At 41.9% G+C, this 19232-nt stretch overlaps 1 protein-coding gene across 3 annotated transcripts in view; it reads left to right on the top strand.

The window, feature by feature from the left end:
• The window catches only part of PLS3 (plastin 3), a 68825-nt gene that overhangs the window by 21287 nt on the left and 28306 nt on the right, over nucleotides 1–19232 (top strand). For 2 of the 3 annotated variants that reach the window (XM_069943273.1, XM_069943275.1), the window contains exons 2-3: nucleotides 11687–11736; nucleotides 13335–13420. In XM_069943273.1, the coding sequence (XP_069799374.1) occupies nucleotides 13354–13420 (67 nt within the window). In that variant the 5' untranslated portion in view covers nucleotides 11687–11736; nucleotides 13335–13353. Of the gene's footprint in view, nucleotides 1–7779; nucleotides 7870–11686; nucleotides 11737–13334; nucleotides 13421–19232 lie in introns of those variants that run through there. The other variant, XM_069943274.1, reaches the window with a different exon arrangement.

The raw sequence follows: 19232 nt of genomic DNA, 5'->3' as shown, positions 1-19232 counted from the left end.
ACTAGGTTTATGTCGCGTTAAATGAGGGCAGCATAAACCAGTGACAGAAATGCTGAACAGATCGGTGTATTACTTGTATAATTTTGTTCAGACGTTCTCCTAATATGCAGGAGAATAGGAGTCTTGCCCCACCCCTCCCCCTGCCCTCCAGCTGCTGATTCACAGTTGACTGCCTGTACACAGCATGGATAGATAACTGCCAATCAGCAGCTGGTGGGTGGAGTTTTCTGCTTCTCATGAATATTGAGGACTACTGGGCTCATGCACATAATGGAGAGGGCTACTTTTTGTCCATGTTATTCAGGACGATATCTCTGGATCAGCTGCACAGAACAATATAAGTGATACATCATTCTGTTCAGCTTCTTTGCCACTAGCTTGTGCTACTCTGAGATAGGACAGCCTAAACCTGCTGCAAATGTTCTTTATAAGTATTTTTTTTTTAACCCGTCTTCCTGTACATAGGTGTGGTGGCCATGATTACAGTCAGACAGGTTTATTACACAATATTGTGGCTCCACTTATTCTCTAATTGAATATTTTATTATTCTCACTCCCACGTATGTTGGTATATGTCAGCCATTGGCAAGGGATGGAATAGGCAACAATTTATATCCCGTGTGAATCTGACTGAAATAACATGGTGCCATAACATGGTAGATAACACGGTGCCGTTGTACAACCCTTCTGCACATGGCTCTTCTGTGCGCAAGAAGACTTAGGGACAGGCTCCTTTTATTTAGCGAAACCTTACATTTCTAGAAAGGTAACACCGCTGTGAAGCGGTAATCTCCGTCTAGACTTGTGTTATTACAGCGATATTAGGACTCGATGACAGCTGCACAGTTTGGGCTTGAACAGAATCATCTGCTGCTTCTTTAGAATAAACTGCTTTCCCCAACCATAACACGCGTTGGAGGGCAGCAGGGACGCCTGCCAAGGTTTTTTTTTTTTCATGCACTGTTGAGGGTCATTGTTATCATGGCTTTTCATGCTGGTGTTTGTTTTGCACATGCCTTAGTGAGGAGAGTCCTCCATTGGTCCAGTGTGCTCTTTGTGACGTCTCTTGTCTGAGAGGCCCATGCTATAGAAGGTATACAGGTGAATCGCCCCACCCGCTCTGCAAAGCAACCCAAAGAGCAGAGACGGTGACTGCTGAGCATGTAATATAGAACTGTGTAATGCAGGATTGTTAGTGCATGCATAAGGTCCCGGCGTGGCTGTGTTTTTTTATTTTTTTAAGTGTACTACAAAAACATAGTTCAACTTTATTGAGATTAAAGGGGTAGTGCGGCGTTTAACTTTTATTCACTGAATAACATACATTACAAAGTCATACAACTTTGTAATGTGTGTTATTTAAGTGAATGGCCCCCTTCTCTGTGTTCTCCCCACCCCAGAAGTGTTGGTGCATTATACTTACGTGTTCGCTGTCATTTCCGCCATATTGTGTCGACGACGTAATCTTCGGGAGGCTGGCCGAACCACTCCAGCCGTCCCTCATGCCAGCCCCCCCCCCTCTGCTGCATCATCAGCTGCTCAGCCGCGATTGGCTGAGCATAACTGTGCTCAGCCAATCGCGGCTGAGCAGCTGAAGAAGCGGCAAGGGGGGGGGGCGGCATGAGGGACGTTTGGAGTGGTTCGGCCAGCCTCCCGAAGATGACGTCGTCGACACAAGATGGCGGGAACGACAGCGAACACGTAAGTATAATGCACCAACACTTCCGGGTTGGGGGGGAACACCGGGAAGGGGGCCATTGACTTTAACACACATTACAAAGTTTTTACAACTTTGTAATGTGTGTTATTCAGTGAATAAAATTCAAACGCTGCACTACCCCTTTAAATTGAAGTATTGCATAAGTTCTAACGCATTTCGGACAGGTTCACAGATCTCCATTCCTCATTTTGTATTATAAAAGTAATATAATAATATACAGTTTTTACCTTTAGGTGACGGCTGCAGTTTTTAAAGCGTACCATTTAGGATAAGGTGTGTCATAGTAGTGCCATTTCTGGTCTTTCTATAACTTGTACATAGCGCTTTTTAGCAGTTTTGCCTTCCACATGCTTTTCGGTTGTCCCTGACTAGTGGGACTAGAGTCTAGCCTCTATAATGTCTCCCATACACTACTCACGCACTAATCCTGCTCTTCGGTTGTTTTATGCCATAAGAAGTAGAAGTAGCATGGATGATATTATGGAGAAATAGTGAGTAGTCTAAGCTAAGTAATTAAACACTAAGTCCCCTTTCACACATCCATTAATTCTGTACATGTTTGCAGACCCATTTCTTTGGCCCCATACACACACCTGTACATGTTATGGGTCCGCGTTTGACCCTATTGTTAATGAAGGGATCTGTGCTACCCTGGACTGGTTGCAGGTGCACATCCGTAGTCCTGCCCGTAGTTGCAGGTCCGCGGCTACGTGCGAAACTACAAATGTGTGACTGTGGTCTTAGGGTTTGATATGTTATTTTACAGTGTAGTCACTCTGCAGTTTCTCTCTGCCTGTTCTCTTTGATCTCGCTCCCCCTCCCATCTTACTTCTCCTAGCCTCTCCATAGACTTGTATAGGCAGCATGTAACCTTATCTCTAAGTGAACTAATAGATCTCTTTTTAGGAGTAAATTACAGGGTCTCATATGCCAGCAAATATTCATTTCAATTTTATGAACAGAAGTGGCAAACAGGGGATGGGAGCTTTTTAGCCTTTAAACACATTTGATCATGCTCAGAGACTGGTTAATAAAATCAATCCTTGGAACAGAAATCCTATGGCTACAGCACCTCTTATCCGTACTGATTTCTCTGCTTCGCATGGGTAATGGGTGACACAGGTTTATACAGTACATGGGTATACATAGATATGTGCTGACAGCCTTTCCAGGGGAGGTAGTCACTGTAAAGGAAGCACTAGACCCTAAAATGGGTTGTCTCACTTAGAAATGCCTCATTTCTAAAACATAATGGATAGAGACCCTCTAAAAGTGGCTTCCATTCTGGCAGACTGAAGCCCTCCATGTATTACATGGAGGACCATTCATAGCGGAATCTGTGGGATTTTATCTGCGAATTCCATAGTGTTAATGCACCCTAATAGAATGGAAATATATATTAATTTATTTATATATATATATATATATATATATATATATATTATATATATATATAATATATTATATTATATTTGTGTATATATATATATATATATGGTATATATATAATTTTTTAAAAAAAATTTTATTCATTTTTTACAAAGCACAACTGGACATTGATAGGCCTGGAGGGATATTCTTTGAAGGAGAATGAAGTAAGCAGACAAGGTGTAGAGAGTGCTGCCCTGCCAGCTGAAGACACGTGGAGGGGATGTGATTTATAGTAACACACGGGTCGCCCATGGTACATTAATAAAGTGGCATACTTGAGTTACATGCTGTACTTAAGACTTTTTTTTTTTCTCCTCTCCCCTTCACATAACTCTATGTAATTTAGACAGGAAGACGAGGGGGCCTTTTATATCACATCCCCGGCTTCTAATTAAACCCCAGCTATATGAGGATTCTTTGTTGTGCTGCTGTCATCCTGTTGGCACCAAATCTAACTTGCAGTCTGCAGATGATGAAAGGGTTAAGAAGATTAGAGGGTTTGCATTCCTAGCAGTGTAGCTTTAGGAATCGTCAGTGTTGTCCTATTCGTAAATCAGAAAGCACAGGATGAACAGTGTGTTGGGTCTTACACAATTTGGAGAAGGTTTGAAACAATGGAGGCAATTGTTGTAAGAGTGCTACTTGTACATGGGACCAGAGGCACCATCATGGCAGTACAGGTGGATACTAGGCTGGGTTCACATATGTATGGCAATCTGGCACTATCCTGGGTCACAATGGATGCCACAAACTTTTGCATCTAAGCATCTTTACTAAATCCTGTAGCCATATGTAAACAATGTGGTTGTGTGACGTGACGCCCATTTGGGCCCCTTTTTTTTTCAGTCTGACACAGTGCTCTCTGCTGCCACCTCTGTCCGTGACAGGAACAGTCGAACAGTATCAAATCCCCATAGAAAACCTCTCCTGCTCTCCAGATACTACAAAGAATACTACTTCCTGCAGGACTTACAACAGCTGATAAGTACTGGAATGGAGAGTTAATAATAGAAGTAAATTGAAAATCTCTGGCACTTTCTGGCACCAGTTGATTTGAAAGTACCCCTCTAAAGCGTCCCTGTCACTTAGAAAAACTTTAAAATGTCAAAAGTTTTGATTGGTCTTGGTCCCCCCCACCTTTAAGCAGAACAAGATAGAAGAAGCGCCTAGTAGCAAGTTCTACGCTGAATTGCATCAATCTCAGTCCTGTTTAACTGGACTGCCCCATAGGCCTGTAATGAGGCTGTGTAGTGGAACAGAGTGAAGATCTCTACCATGCACTTCTTCCTGCTTGTTCTGCTGATGAGTGGGAGTCTCCTAACCGATCAGAACTTCTGATATGTCCCTGTTATATGTCAGAAGTTTTTCCACGTGAAAGGGAAACTTAAATGTTAAAATCCCAGGAAACCCCAATATCTGTTTTATGTAGACTAAATGATAGAGTTGTGTGCTGTATCAGTAATACATAAAGCTCCAGAAATCGGTGGCTTTCCTTCTTCTGGACAATGGCTGGTCTGTCTGGCATACAGCAGAGATGGTGAACGCCTTGTATTTCCTGATCTATTTTTAATGACTCCTTCCTCTCCGCTATAATACAGTTTAGGGCAGATTATCGGTAACTACAGATGTGTCCAGCAGCTACCGCACGTACTGAAAAAGCTCTGTTCCTGGAAGCTGCTGCATTCAGCGGTGTAACTTTATCACCGCATATGATAATATAGCCTCTGAAGTTTCTACAACGTCTACAAGTCTGCATCAGACTATGTAGAGGTGATTGGGTTCTGTGAGTTTCTACATCTTTGGTAAGAAGATGGCATTGGTAGGGTTCTGGGCACTGTTGGTTAGAATGCTAATGCCCTGGTATTCAGATATTCCATGAGTATAAAGAGCCAGGTGTGGCGGGGGCATTTACAGATTGCATGAATGAGGGGGAGTCTGTGGCACAGAATAGCTAAAAGTTGTATGATTGCTGGTGGTCTAACTTCTGGGCAACCCCGAAATCAAGAAAATGGGGGTCCAGTGTTCACTTCCTAATGAGCTGACAGGCACTCTATGCAGTCTGTATAGGACTTAAAGTGACTCTGTACCCACAATCTGTTCCCCCCCCCCAAACCACTTGTACCGTCGGATAGCTGCTTTTATTCCAAGATCTGTCCTGGGGTCCGTTCGGCAGGTGATGCAGTTATTGTCCTAAAAAACAACTTGTAAACTTGCAGCCCTACATCAAATTGCTGTGGCCTAGAGTATCTGCGCCCTAGGCTTGAAGCGCCTCTCCGTCCCTCTTCGTCCCTCTTCCCCGCCACCTTCACCATTAGGAAAGCCCCAGGCAGGATTTCTCCTGATCATCACTTGTCTGAACACTGCACCTGTGTTGGATCATTAAGACACATGTGCAGTGTTCAGACAAGTGATGATTAGGAGAAATCCTGCCTGGAGCATTCCTAATGGTGAAGAGGGCGGGGAGGAGGGATAGAGAGAAGTCGCAGGCCTAGGGCACGGACACTCTAGGCCACACCAATTTGACACAGGGTTGCAAGTTTAAAAGTAGTTTTTTAGGACAATAACTGCATCACCTGCCGAATGGACCCTAGGACAGATCTTTGATTAAAAGCAGCTATCCGAAGGTACAAGTGGTTTGAGGGGACAGATAGCCTAGTGAAAATCATGTGAAAATCAAAACTCACATGTAAAAATCGCACCAAACACACAGCGATATAAACGCAGCGTTAAATACGCAGCGATACGGTACGTGTGAAGGCACCCTTAGGGTGCTTTCACACACACTGGATCCGCAGCGGATTTTACAATGCGGATTTAATGCCGTGTTTATTCATTTAGTCAAATCTGCTGCGGATCCGGTAGGTGTGAAACTACCCTTAGTCCATTTAGTCAAGGTAGTTGGTGACCCCCATTTTAGTGATTACTGGGGGTCCCAGCAGTCATACACAAGCCGCGTCCCATAAAACAGCTTTGATACCTGTGTCCATAGATGGCATATACACATGTACTTTTGCCATGTCCTGGATACATATACACAGTGCAGTCCATGGAGCCACATTTTTCCGATCTGCTCTCTAGATGTAGGTTTGTTTTAGAAGAATGAGGTAAGAGTGGAGTATTCCTTTAAATACTTGCCAAACCTTACTAATTTGTATCTTCTAATCTGGATAAGTGAACAAGCAATAAAAAGAGCCCTTATACCCTAGCCGGCCGAACGCACTGACTACATTCCTGGCACTTAACGTTTGATGCGATGGACATTTGTAGATATCTGATAGTCCCTTAGCTGCTTGCGGGGGATGTGATTTCACTGTGTTTTTTGCTTGTTAGCAGGTCTTGTATTAAGGACTGAGGAAAATCAGCTGTCCCCATGTAAATTCTGCTGCCGGTGTGCTGTAGTGGCTCGGCTGGCACATTTGTGAGTCAGATTGAGGATTAGCTGTGACACCTCATGGGACTTGATTTGCAAATAGGTGATTGAAGCTTGTCATGGATCCGCAAAAATAATACACAGGGTGTGAAGGCTATAACCGTGCTCGCTTGCTCCTCACCATGGGCCCCTGTAATAGGGCCTTTAGTCTTAAAAACAGGGTCTTTGACTGTCAAAGTGCCAAGGTCCCAACCTAATGGATGTTAATATGATATCCTGTGAATATGCTATAGAAATTTAGGGTGGAATAGATTCTTGATGGGTGTTAAAATTTAATGAACAAGTTAATATTGCCATAAACGTAGATTGATCAATATGGGTCTGAACACTGCGCCTTTTACTAATTCCAACAATGGGGTGGGGGTCTCGTGAAGATCACCCATACACTTAACATTGTCTTTTACAAACTCTGGTGGTCTATGGATCCTGAGAACCAGTTTTCTGTATTCTGATGATAGATTTCCTGCATGGACCACCATCTGTACATATTGGGCTTTGATGACGTCATGTTTTCCCCTCCTTTCAGCTTATAGGCAAGCAAAGCTCCTACAGTATGTGCGGCCTCTCATCCATTGGTATATATGTATTCTAACCTAATCAGATAATATATGGTTGGTGTCTAGTACTCTACAGGAGAAGGACTGTGAATTTATAGTGTATACTTTTATACTTTCCTTAGACCGCCTGATACTATATATATATATATATATATATATATATATATATATATATATATATATATATAAATAAATAAGAACACTTCTTAAGATGAAAAGAAAGGCTGAGTCAGTATAAAACATATCTAAGCTCCCCAGAGCAGAAATCATAAGGCACAAAGCTTGTCCTTCTGCGACTCGAGTACATCCTTCCGGGCACTTACTACTATTGTAGGGATAAACAGACACACCTTTGTACGTGTTTTAGCTTAAAGTGACAATTCACCTTCCCCATCTGTTGTGGTTTCTATAGAGAGAGTGACTATCATTGTACCTGCCTCTATAAGCTCAGAATTCCCTAATAGTACACCTATACAGAATGCATGTGTTGTGTAATAGGATTGGTGGTTCATCTGGATCATCCCACATCACGGTGCACCATGTTGTAGCTTGTCGCCTACAGACCTTTAGCTTCAGCTGAATTTTCTGCATTTCCAGTCTAGTTTGTTCTGTGCTGTGATCTCACGTAGGACACACCCTGGGCTAACCATGTGCATTTCTGCTAAATATGTCATTTGCTTCATTCCTTACTGGTGAAGGTGGAGAAGCAGCCACTCCTGTCCTACAGTCAGGTATGCTTGTGTCATTGCTTAGAAGGGGTATATAGGGGCACAACTTGTCAGAATCAAGAAAATACATGTAGATTTTATCTTGTATGCTCAATGCTTCCCTGTAATTTCTTTGCTGGTTAAGTATAGTGCTCTGTTATATTGCTGTATGTTCTGTTGTTCTGTCTTCAGAATGTCTTGAGCTAAATGAATGGAGTCTTACATTGATTTACTAACTATAACTTTTACAGTATATTAGAGGACCCCCCCCTAGTTGGTCTATCTGCAACCCCTTATAGACCACAATATTACATATGCTATATGTTCCCAGACCTCTTTGTCCTTCTACTTACTGGGTACCAGGGGGTAACCTACAGCTTGTTTACTGCTTATACGTAGAATGTTGTTTGTTACCTGGGCATTTGGGTGTGTATGTCAGTATATTAGTGGTACTTTTCAGCCCTACTCATGTAATGTATTTGCCAATAACTCATAGTATGTGTATATTTTAAGGGAAAGAGTACAGTATGGTTGGCGATGTGCTTTTCCATTGTGGTGTGATCTTTGTAATGGTGTAGTCCATCCAGTGACATCTTCGTAGTGGTGTAGTCCATCCAGTGAGATGTTCGGAATGGTGTAGTCCATCCAGTGAGATGTTCGGAATGGTGTAGTCCATCCAGTGAGATGTTCGGAATGGTGTAGTCCATCCAGTGAGATGTTCGGAATGGTGTAGTCCATCCAGTGAGATGTTCGGAATGGTGTAGTCCATCCAGTGAGATGTTCGGAATGGTGTAGTCCATCCAGCGAGAAAAAACATTTCCAAAACAAATGGGTTGTGGAGCTACCAGATCATAACTGATAGGTCATGTTGATTCTGTAAAAAAAAAAAAAAAAAAAAAAGGAAACCGTGATGGTGTGAACAAAACTGGATAGATAAGATGTGGCACAAATTTTTCTATAATTAAAAATTTACCTTTTTTTTTTATTTGGCTTTCGTTTGGTTTAATGATCACCAGTTGGGATCGAGCGTGCCATGATTACTCTATAATTACAGTATAGTTCTAGCCAAGAGTTGTCATATTTGCTGGGAAACTTGCTTGATGTAGTTCTAAATGTGTTCAAATTAGACACTGTTCACATGGGGAATATACTGCAAGAATATCCTTTGGGATTCTATGTGTCAGTGTACTTTCTTGCATTGTGGAATAAGTATTCCCTACAGATGTATACTGTGTAATTACACAGTAGCACAGTTGGAGTTTAGGACTGTGTTCACATTGTTTTTTCAGGGTACCTTGCCGTTATATGCACCCCAAAATTGTCATGTGACTGGTCCCTAAGACATGAATGCTTATAAAGTAGCCATACTCCATTTTATTGATATGCTACTACTGTGCAGGAAGTAGATGATGTGTACTGAATTTTCCTCCTTTATCTGCTGTCTCTTCCGGTGCCTAAGGGTACATTGTTTTTATCCAGGCTGGGAAAAGTTTTTTTTTTTTTTTTGTTTTTTTTACCCCTAATGTGAATGTGGCCTGTCATGTGAGCTAATCCAAATAGGCCCTGTGGGTATGGGGTGTTACTATCTGAGTGATGCCCTTGACTTGGGGGGAGTACAGAATATGGGAATGTTTTTATCCATACTTGTATGTAGGTGACTGAGAGAAAAATGACAACTAAACCAACCATAAAAACACCATGTAAAGATTTTTTTAGAAGAATTTTTAAAACTTTTATATTATAATTTATTCTGGACAACAGATATCTTTTACTGTATTATGTGCGAAATACTAAGCGGCTTGTAAATGTAACAGTGACCAAAGATATGGCCTGTGCACCTTCTAATATCTATATTTTTGTCCTTTAATTTGGCCCATACACCCTTGTATCCTCATAGTAGTAGGTGTGTGTGTGACTTTCACATACAGTTCTTGATGTTTGGAATGTGTGTTATGTAAGCCTGAGCTTGAAGATACATGTTTCCAGAAGTAGGTACATCCTGATTGTCATGGTAGATTGTTGCATTCTTAAAATGAGCTGAAATCTCCTAATCTTTCAGAGATCTGGGACTCTTACTGGTCACGGCTATAATCAGGGACTAAATTGATAGTTACTATGTGGAGAGAGAGCTAAAAAGGGACAGAAATGGAAGATACTGGTAATTATTGTCCACCGCCTGGAATAGACCTTTACATGGGAATGGTTTGGCAGGTAGACAATGCTTATCCTCCCCTGGGTAGTCAGTATCTGTGTGGGTGGGTAGTTTTCTTATGCAGAGTTTTGTAAAAAAATTTTCTTCTACCTACTTGTTTATGCTTTAAATCGCCCTGCGGTGGATTCGGGAGAATGACTACTTATAAACTATTTGGCTGCACACATGGGTGTGACAGAAGTTTATAGCTGGCAATACATATAAGATTTGGGTTAAGGCCCTATTACACAAAGCGATTTATCATCCATATTTGGCCGATAATCGCTTTGTGCAGTAAAAGGCAACTTTTAGCCAAGATGCACGATGTCCACTGATCGTTGTCTTTCAATCGACATATTAGACTGAAAAAAGGGTGCCTTTTTAGGGTGCCTTCACATGTACCGGATCCACAGCGGATTTCACGCTGCGAGTTTGCAGCAAAATCCGCTGCAGATCTATAAAGGCCTATGGGATCACATACCCGCAGCGGAAAATTAATTCCGCTGCAGATATGCGACCCGACCCCTTTAACCCCTGGCCGCCCGCAGCCTCGGCCCAGAGCATACATTACCTGCACGGCGTCGTAGCTGTGTGAAGCTCCCGGCTCCCATCGCTCTTCAGTGCTGCCGTACACTGATTGGCTGATGAGGAGTGACAGGAGTTGGGAGATTCACACAGCTGCGTCGCCAAGCAGGTAATGTATGCTTTGGGCCCTTAAAGTGCATTGCCTCCACTTTTATATAGTGGCTATTGATTTGCTGTAATTTTCCGATTCCATACATGTCTAGTTATAGCCGAAAAATTCCAACATGTTTGCTCACATGAAAATGGGCCAACTTCTATCTTATGTGTGTGTGTTTATTTTGTATTTTTATGTTGAAATATTTCTCTGGATAACACCTTAGGCGATGTTCACACAGTGTGAAACACTGGCTGTTCTGTGACCGGCAGTACCGGCCGAATGATGTTTATTTCTGGTGAATTCGCATGCTGGCGAACCCATGTGCGCCCGCATCCCAAATCACCCCTGCACACAAAGGAGCGTGCGGGCGTGTCCTGATATGTCCTGTGCTGCCGCCATTTAATGATGGAATCCTGGCTGTAGCGTATACTGTGTTCATATGTACTATATTCACTCCAATACAACAAATGTTTTGTAAAAATGGCTGTTGTTGCAAATTGCAACAACGGCCGTGATTTAGGCAAAATATACGTTGTGCGAACATAGCCTTAGGTATGTTACGCACAGAACACGGACAAGGAATGCCTGTAATGGAGTCACCCAAAGCGGGGGAAATGTATGAATATGCACCATGCTGTAATGACAGCACGGCATGACTGCTTCATTACAGCGCGTCGCATATTCATACATTTCACTTCTAGCATCTTATCACAGATGCTGCTCGGACAGGGGGGACTCCGTTACAGGCATTCCACGTCCATGTTCCATGCGGAACACAGAACGTGTGAATGCGGCCTTTAGATGGTAAAATGGCAGACAAAAAGACTTTAAAGTGGTTTCCATTCTCTGTAAAGTTTGGTGCTTTATAATCCTGTATGTAAATGTGAAGCTTTGTGTAATATTCTATAGATTTGTGTAAAGTGTCTGTTTGTGATGAAGTTTTTCATACATTGTCGCTTGCTTTCTAGGTGTAAAGCTATTCTGAAGGGAACATTGTATAAGAAGACATTGCACACAGGTAAGTTTCTTATGTGATTTTTGAGTATAGTGACCTCAAAATCTCTGTAATTTAGCTACTTTAAAAGAGAATCTTGACAGTAAGCATCACAAAGTGTACCCCTGCTGGGAACCCTAGTGATCACCTTCTACCTGTGGGGGAACCTTGGCAGTACGTGTTTGTTTTTTGGGCAAATTGAAGCGTACCTGTCAAAATATGTCAAAAGTTTAGAATTTTCTGGATGTGAGCGTTTAGACAGCTATTGGTTGGGAGAACGAAGGAGGAGAAGTCCGAGCTCAGTGTGTTCTCTCCCGGGTCTGGCTTACGAGACTCAGATGACCACATGATCATTTCCTTGAGCTATCCAGCTCACACAGACAGAGCAGGGTGAAGAACGTATATCAGCACAGATGCCTTTCTCCTAGTTCTCCTGTCGTGTTGTGGTGTGAACACTCGTACCCGACCGATCAAAACTTTTGACATGTATCTGTGTCTTGTAGAGGCAAAGAAATCCAACATCATCCAGTAAATTTGCAAAAATACAAAGATTTTACTGCATATCTGTTTCAGCGTATAATAAAGACCAAGATTGGGTAAAACATCGCTACTGTATCAAAGACATACAGTAAAGTCTTTAGATTTTTGCAAATTTACTGGATGCTGTTGGATTCCTTTGCCTCTACATGTCCATTTGCAGTCATTTGGGATTGTCAGTCTATCCAGCGTGCATCTCTACATACAAAGACTTCTAACTGTGATGTTGGATCACGTGTCTCTGTGATAGCTCAAACGTTTTTGCTAATGACGCTTTAAGAAGTTTTCCACCTTATTTATTTGTCCCGCGGCGCGGCTTCATTCCGCTCCTGTGGTGCAGTTCAAATCCTGACTGCCGACTCTCCTCTTTGCTGACTGTCCCGAAGCAAAGGAGGCCAGAAGTCAGGATGTCCAAGGCATCTTTATAAGAGTGCCTAGGAGACCCTAACTTATGGCCTTAAATAGCCCTGGAAAAAGAAGAGCGGTCACAAGAGATGTGACGTCACTGCGCACTGGATTTGAACGTTGGCGCGGGACACAGATCATCATTAGTAAGTATATGCGCCAGCCTGCTGCTGAGGGGCCAAAAAAAAAGGTGGAATGCTTCTTTAAGTAGATGTTTTTCCGTGCCTGGCAGTCTGGTTACAGAGGCCACCATTCGAAGTTAATCAAGTTCTGTGCACAAGCCTTATTAATCAGTAATGTGTGTACACAGTAAATGCTCATCTCTTCCACACACAAAACCACCTCAGTATTCATCAAGGGCAGATTGGTGTACGGTGTACCAGGGGCAGTAGTACCCCCCCTCCCCAGTGCACCAAACTGCATAATTACCATATTATTGAAGTACAAGTTTGCATTGAGGATGAAGGTAAGAAAACTAGCTTGTTCCTCAGTATTTCCTGTCCTGAGAATGTAGATTCTTCTAACCTGTGGTTATTTTCCCTAGTAGAGCTGATTGGCAATAACATGCACAGCCCATGGCTAAGAGTGGCACTTGTTCAGGGATAAAAGCTACTTTTTCTAGTCTACTTCATCCCTTTAATAAATTTATTGCAGATTCTGACTTTTGTTTTATCTCGTAGGTAACAGCAGCCACCAACAATGGCAAACACAACACAGATCTCTAAAGACGAACTAGAAGAGTTAAAGGAAGCATTTGCTAAAGTTGGTGAGTAGTTTGTGTTCTTGTTTTTATCTTTGCTACTATTGATGTTGAAGTGTCCTGTTCTCTTACATCAGCCCCTCATCTAAATTAGAAATGGGCCACAGAAGCTCTTCACGTCTGATAACATTCCGAAATAGAACGTTCTGAGACTGAGATGATAGCAGTATCTAAACTTCTCATATCAGTCTCTGCTTTGTCGGTATTCCTTTTCAGATCGCACTTGAAATGTTATGTGCTAAATTCATCAATAACTTCAAGAAGCGCGCCTCTGTCCTCCAGCAACCTGCACTGGATGACTTTGTGCTGGCATTGTGTCTGATTTACAGAAAGTTGATGCTAAGTCTTGAGCAGGGCATCTAGTATCTGTTATGTCATGGAGCGCTAAAGGCGGCTCGCTTCCCATTGTACTAGCTGTTAATGGTTTCTCACCAGTTTAACCAGTACCAATATTATATGTGTAAACATGTGAGCAGTAGATATAGACTACTATACTATTTCTAGTTTCAATGTTTTTGGTTGCCTTGTCACGGCAGAAGGATAAGAAAACCATATTTTGATGGATAATTTCTTTCAGTGTGCCGCTTGTTTGGACAGTCAGCTTCAGAAGAGCTATTGGGGAAGATTTATCAAACATGGTGTAAAGTAAAACTGGCTCAGTTGCCCCTAGCAACCAATCAGATTCCACTTTTCATTCCTCACAGACTCTTTGGAAAATAAAAGGTGGAATCTGATTGGTTGCTAGGGGCAACTGAGCCAGTTCCACTTTACACCATGTTTGATAAATCTTCCCCTATGTAGATGTAGCTACTGCTCTCCTATGCCAGTTCTGTATGGCTATCTTTCTATTGTTCCCATCATGTTATGGCAACTGGCGCTCACTGATGACATCACTTCCTTTTCCTGATGATCACTGCCACATTGCCTTGTTCCTTCTCTAGCACTGATATTACCGGTTCTTTGCTTTGACCCTTCATTCTGTTCTGGGTCTAAGTTTCTCCCTGTTGTGATGTCTCAGCTGGTGACCTCTGATCCCAACCTGATGGCTATGTCTAAGGGCCCTTTTACACCGAAAAAACGTTCTATCGTTCAGATTTTACACAATAGGCTTTTCGTATGTATGCAGGAAACGATCAAAGGACTAAAAAAAATGTGGTTGGTATTTTGTTGATCGCATCTTCTGAGCTGACCATAAAATCACCGTCAATCGTTCTCTAATCGTTGTCTGCATCCTGGTACCTTTGGTCTTTGGCTTGCCCAAGTTTCTTGGTTTAGCTTCTTCTGGAAAATACAGTGGATCTAAAACCTTAAATGTGTGAGGGATTTTTGGGTGAATACTTATGGTAAGCCTATGCCAGTCTTGTTCTGGTATAAAGAGTCCTTTACCTACTTCTTTAACAGTAGCTGTCAAAAATAGATATGAGCCACTTCACAGTCAGTAAGTATGGAGAGAACTGTACAAACTAGGTAATATAGGTATTCATAACCAAAGTCAATGCAGTGTATTTCATCGTGTCGTGAAGTCCGGCGGAAATTTTTATTAAAGTATTGCATTACCCCCCAAAAGTTATACAAATTACCAGAGTACACTTATTTCAGGAAATGACTATAAAGTGCTCTTTTTCCTGCACTTACTACTGCATCAAGGCTTCACTTCACTTCACTTGGATTAACTGGTGATGTCACTTCCTGGATAACATGGTGATGTCACGACCCGACTCCCAGAGCTGTGCAGGCTGTGGAGAGGATGATGACAGAGGGATGCTCAGTGTCCCTCAGTGTCCCCCCTGTCATCATCCTCACCGACAGCCACAGCCCGCACAGCTCTGGGAGTCGGGTCGTGACGTATCCAGGAAGTGAAGCCTTGATGCAGTAGTAAGTCCAGGGAAAAAAGCACTTTATAAGCATTTCCCCATAATAAGTATATATTGGGGATTTGTATAACTTTTGGGGGGCAATACAATACTTTGATAAAAAATTTTGCCGGACTTCCCCTTTAAAGGTAAGGAGGTGTTTTTTTTTTTTCCAATCCCGTTACCCAAACCTCTTTACCTTGTATGGCAAATTTTACTTAGAATTTCCGGTGATGAGAATTGGTGGCTTCATTAGCTATTATACTTTGTATGACCATAATATGTATTGTGAGCAACTTTCGGCAGATCTGTCCCATTTTTTTTTTTGGGATGAGTCACAATTCTGTCATTTCCTGTGTTTAAAGTCAGAGGGAATCATGGTGCTGCTTTAGCATTCATAGTGCATTGTGCATAGGAAATTCATTTTCTGCACAAACATTCTTTTAGGCTGCCTCCATTGTCTTTGGACAAAATACGGGTGTAATGCGAGATGAATATAACCTAAACGAAAACACATGCAGGCAGTTTGCGGCATGGCAGGAACTGACTCAAAAAGGAATAAGAAACAGCAAGTATCTGGTCTATCACGGCACCAGAAGACGCTTGGAGAACTCGCTTGGCACAACCTTAGTACAATACTTCTACCAGAAATCTGGCTAATGCTCTATGTGATCCATCAAGTATTTTCCCCTTATAAAGAAATGTCACTTCTATTCATTTATAATGGCAGAAATGGAGAAAGAACAAAAAAAAAAATAAAAAAAAATTTCTGTACTTGTCGCTGAAGTTTAGCGCCCCCAACGCACTTTCAATTTCAGAAACTAGAGTATATAAGACAAATATGCAGCCAGTAAAGAGCTTTAGCTTACTGGTTTATCTAGATTTTTTTCTTTTAAGTTAAAGGGGTATTCCAGCATTTAGGGCACTTGTCAGACGTCCTAAGGCAACTGAGAGTGGGAGGAAGCGAGAAGGCATATATAGCTGCATGGCTGTGCTTTAGATGTGATTCCCGCCATTGCTGTACTCTAAAATCATGACACCCTTTTAGGGAATGTTGTGGGGCTTCAGGGTCTCCCATCCATTTGGACCACAGCCTGCCTCCAAAAGTGGGATTAGACATGTATTTAACATTACTTTTCAAAACCATCCAGACCAAGAAATACACTTTATAACTAGAGATGAGCGAACCTGGAGCATGCTCGAGCCGATCCGAACCCGAACTTTCGGCATTTGATTAGCGGTGGCTGCTGAAGTTGGATAAAGCCCTAAGGCTATGTGGAAATCATGGATATAGTCATTGGCTGTATCCATGTTTTCCAGAAAACCTTAGAGCTTTATCCAAGTTCAGCAGCCCCCACTAATCAACGGGTTCGGATCGACTCGATATGCTGCTCATTTTCTCCTATAGTTCACAGCTCCATGTCTAGGTTACAGACTACCACTCTACTCTAAAACCAGTGGTCTGGCTGGTCTGTCTATCTATCTATCTATCTATAGGCCCTATTCCACGTAATGATTATCGTGCATAAACTCGCTCCAACGACCGCTCGTTAACGATCACTAAACAATTTTTTTTTAGCGAACGATAACACATAACGTGAACGATATATGTAGTGTAACGATTATTTTGCGATCATTACATGGTCGTTTAAAACGTTCGCCGGGGTCATCATGACCATAAGACACACCTACTTTATTTAAACCTTTTTACGAACGACTGAAAGATTTCTAATTTTACGAACCGATTAGCAAATTATCTTTCAAAGACCAACGACTTTTTTTCGACATGCTGAAAAACAATTTTGAACGACAGTATAACGATTTCGCCTTTGTCGTTCGCTCGTTTACACCAATTCCACAAAGCGATTATCGTTAACGAGCGGTCGTTGGAGCGAGTTTATGAACGATAATCGTTCCGTGGAATAGGGCCTTATCTTATATCTATTTACATCTACACAATATATATAATCTGTCTGACTTCTGCTTTTAGAGCATAGTGGTGGTTGGTAACCTAGACAAAGAGCTGTGAACTATACTAGGGAATGAGGAGCATGTCATAAGGAGGAGACAAGTTTAGTAAATGACTGTATTAGCAAGAATATTAAGCTTGACTTGTCTTACAGGATAACAAGATAGGAATACTCCTTTCATTTAAACTCGCCTAACAGAGTATAGTAAAATAGGAGGAGATTTATTAAACATGGTGTAAAGTGAAACTGGCCCTTAGCAACCAATCAGATTCCACCTTTCATTCCTCACAGACTCTTTGGAAAATGAAAGGTGGAATCTGATTGGTTGCTAGGGGCAACAGAGCCAGTTTCACTTTACACCATGTTTGATAAATCTCCCCCGTAGTTTCTAAACAGAACACCCCTTTAAGAGTATATGCATTTTAGAGCTCAAACCTCATATTACTGAAAATACAGCGGTGAAAGCTATGCATGCTTTAGGAGACCGCTTTTTGTATTTTCTTGGCAATATTAATTTAGGAAGCTATAAATTATTTTACAGTATTTCCACAGTCCCCCTTCCCCCATTCTCAGCAATCCCCAATGGCTGCTGATATCTGTCTCTTCCACTGTTCAGAGACCAGAAAGGCTTCAGGAAGAGGAGTATCACATTGTATCTCATTGTACAGTGAGAATACGGTGAAGAATTTCAGTGATCACCCAAGTGCTTCTATTTAGTTCCTGCCATCTGGATCAAGATCTGGATCAAGTGGTCTGTTAGTAATCCACTAAATGGCGCAGTGCCTGCCAGGAGCAGCGGTGATCCAAGAATGACTGAAGGAGGAAACTCTGCAGCTGCAGATACTCTGCTGTCTTATCTTATATTTATGTGGCTTATGTACCTCATAGACCTTTTTAAATTTAAAGGGGATTCCAGTTTTGATTAATGAAGTCAGACTTCATTAATTTAACAAACCTGTCTCCTTCTCTTGATATGCTGCTCTTTCCTACCCATTGTTGATTGCTCATTGTCTAGGTTACCGACCACCACTCTGCTCTTATAGCAATGGTCGGGTAGCTCTGTCCTGGGCACCTTTTATGGGCACTATATACATTGAGAAATCCCTCCCAATCAATCATTGTGAGTCTCCACATTTCATAGATGTACATTTGTATACTGCATAGTGTGGATGGGCAGTCATGTATAGCTAGAAAAATTATTCAATTTTAAAGAAATAAAAAAAAAAGGCAGAAAGTTATATAGATTAGTTCTTATCAGCTGTTGTATGTCCTGCAGGAAGTGGTGTATCTTTTCCAGTCTGACACAGAGCTCTCTGCTGCCACTTCTGTCCATGTCAGCAACTGTTATACTCTGGGATTTTGCTTCTAGTCTGCACGGTTCCTGACACATACAGCGTTGGCAGAAGAGAGTAGTGTGTTAGATAGCAGGAAAGAACTACACAACTTCGTTTGGGGCGTTTGGCGGATAAGTACTAGAAGGCTCAAGTTTTTTAAGTATAAATAATTAGCAATTCTGTATAACTGTCTGCCACCGGTAGTATCATTATTTTTTCTCTGGACTACCCCTTTAACATATTCATACCAACATAAAAAACTTCCCAAATTAGGATATTTGGCCCCACCCACGGGATTGAATACACGCCCCCCTGCAGTATAGCGGGCCGGATTGTCTCCCTATTAGTATGTTTGCACCTGCCAGTTGATGCCACACATTTTGTAATAAACGGGATTTGTTCTAAAGGAGATGATCGATTGATGTTTATTATATTCCCTTTACAAAATATACATATTATTTGCAAACACAAGAATAGAGCAGTCTAAGACCTTATGTCTTCATTCTGCATTGGAGATCATAAATGTTTAATGTGTTGATTGTTCACGCCAGGATGACCATCTAGACCAGGGGTCTCAAACTTGCGGCCCTCCAGCTGTTGCCAAACTACAATTCCCATCATGCCTGGACAGCCAAAGCTAAAGCTTTGGCTGTCCAGGCAT

The sequence above is a fragment of the Dendropsophus ebraccatus genome, chromosome 10 (assembly GCF_027789765.1).
Source record: "Dendropsophus ebraccatus isolate aDenEbr1 chromosome 10, aDenEbr1.pat, whole genome shotgun sequence".
Taxonomy (NCBI): Eukaryota; Metazoa; Chordata; class Amphibia; order Anura; family Hylidae; genus Dendropsophus; species Dendropsophus ebraccatus.
This window is presented reverse-complemented; position numbering and strand designations above follow the sequence as displayed.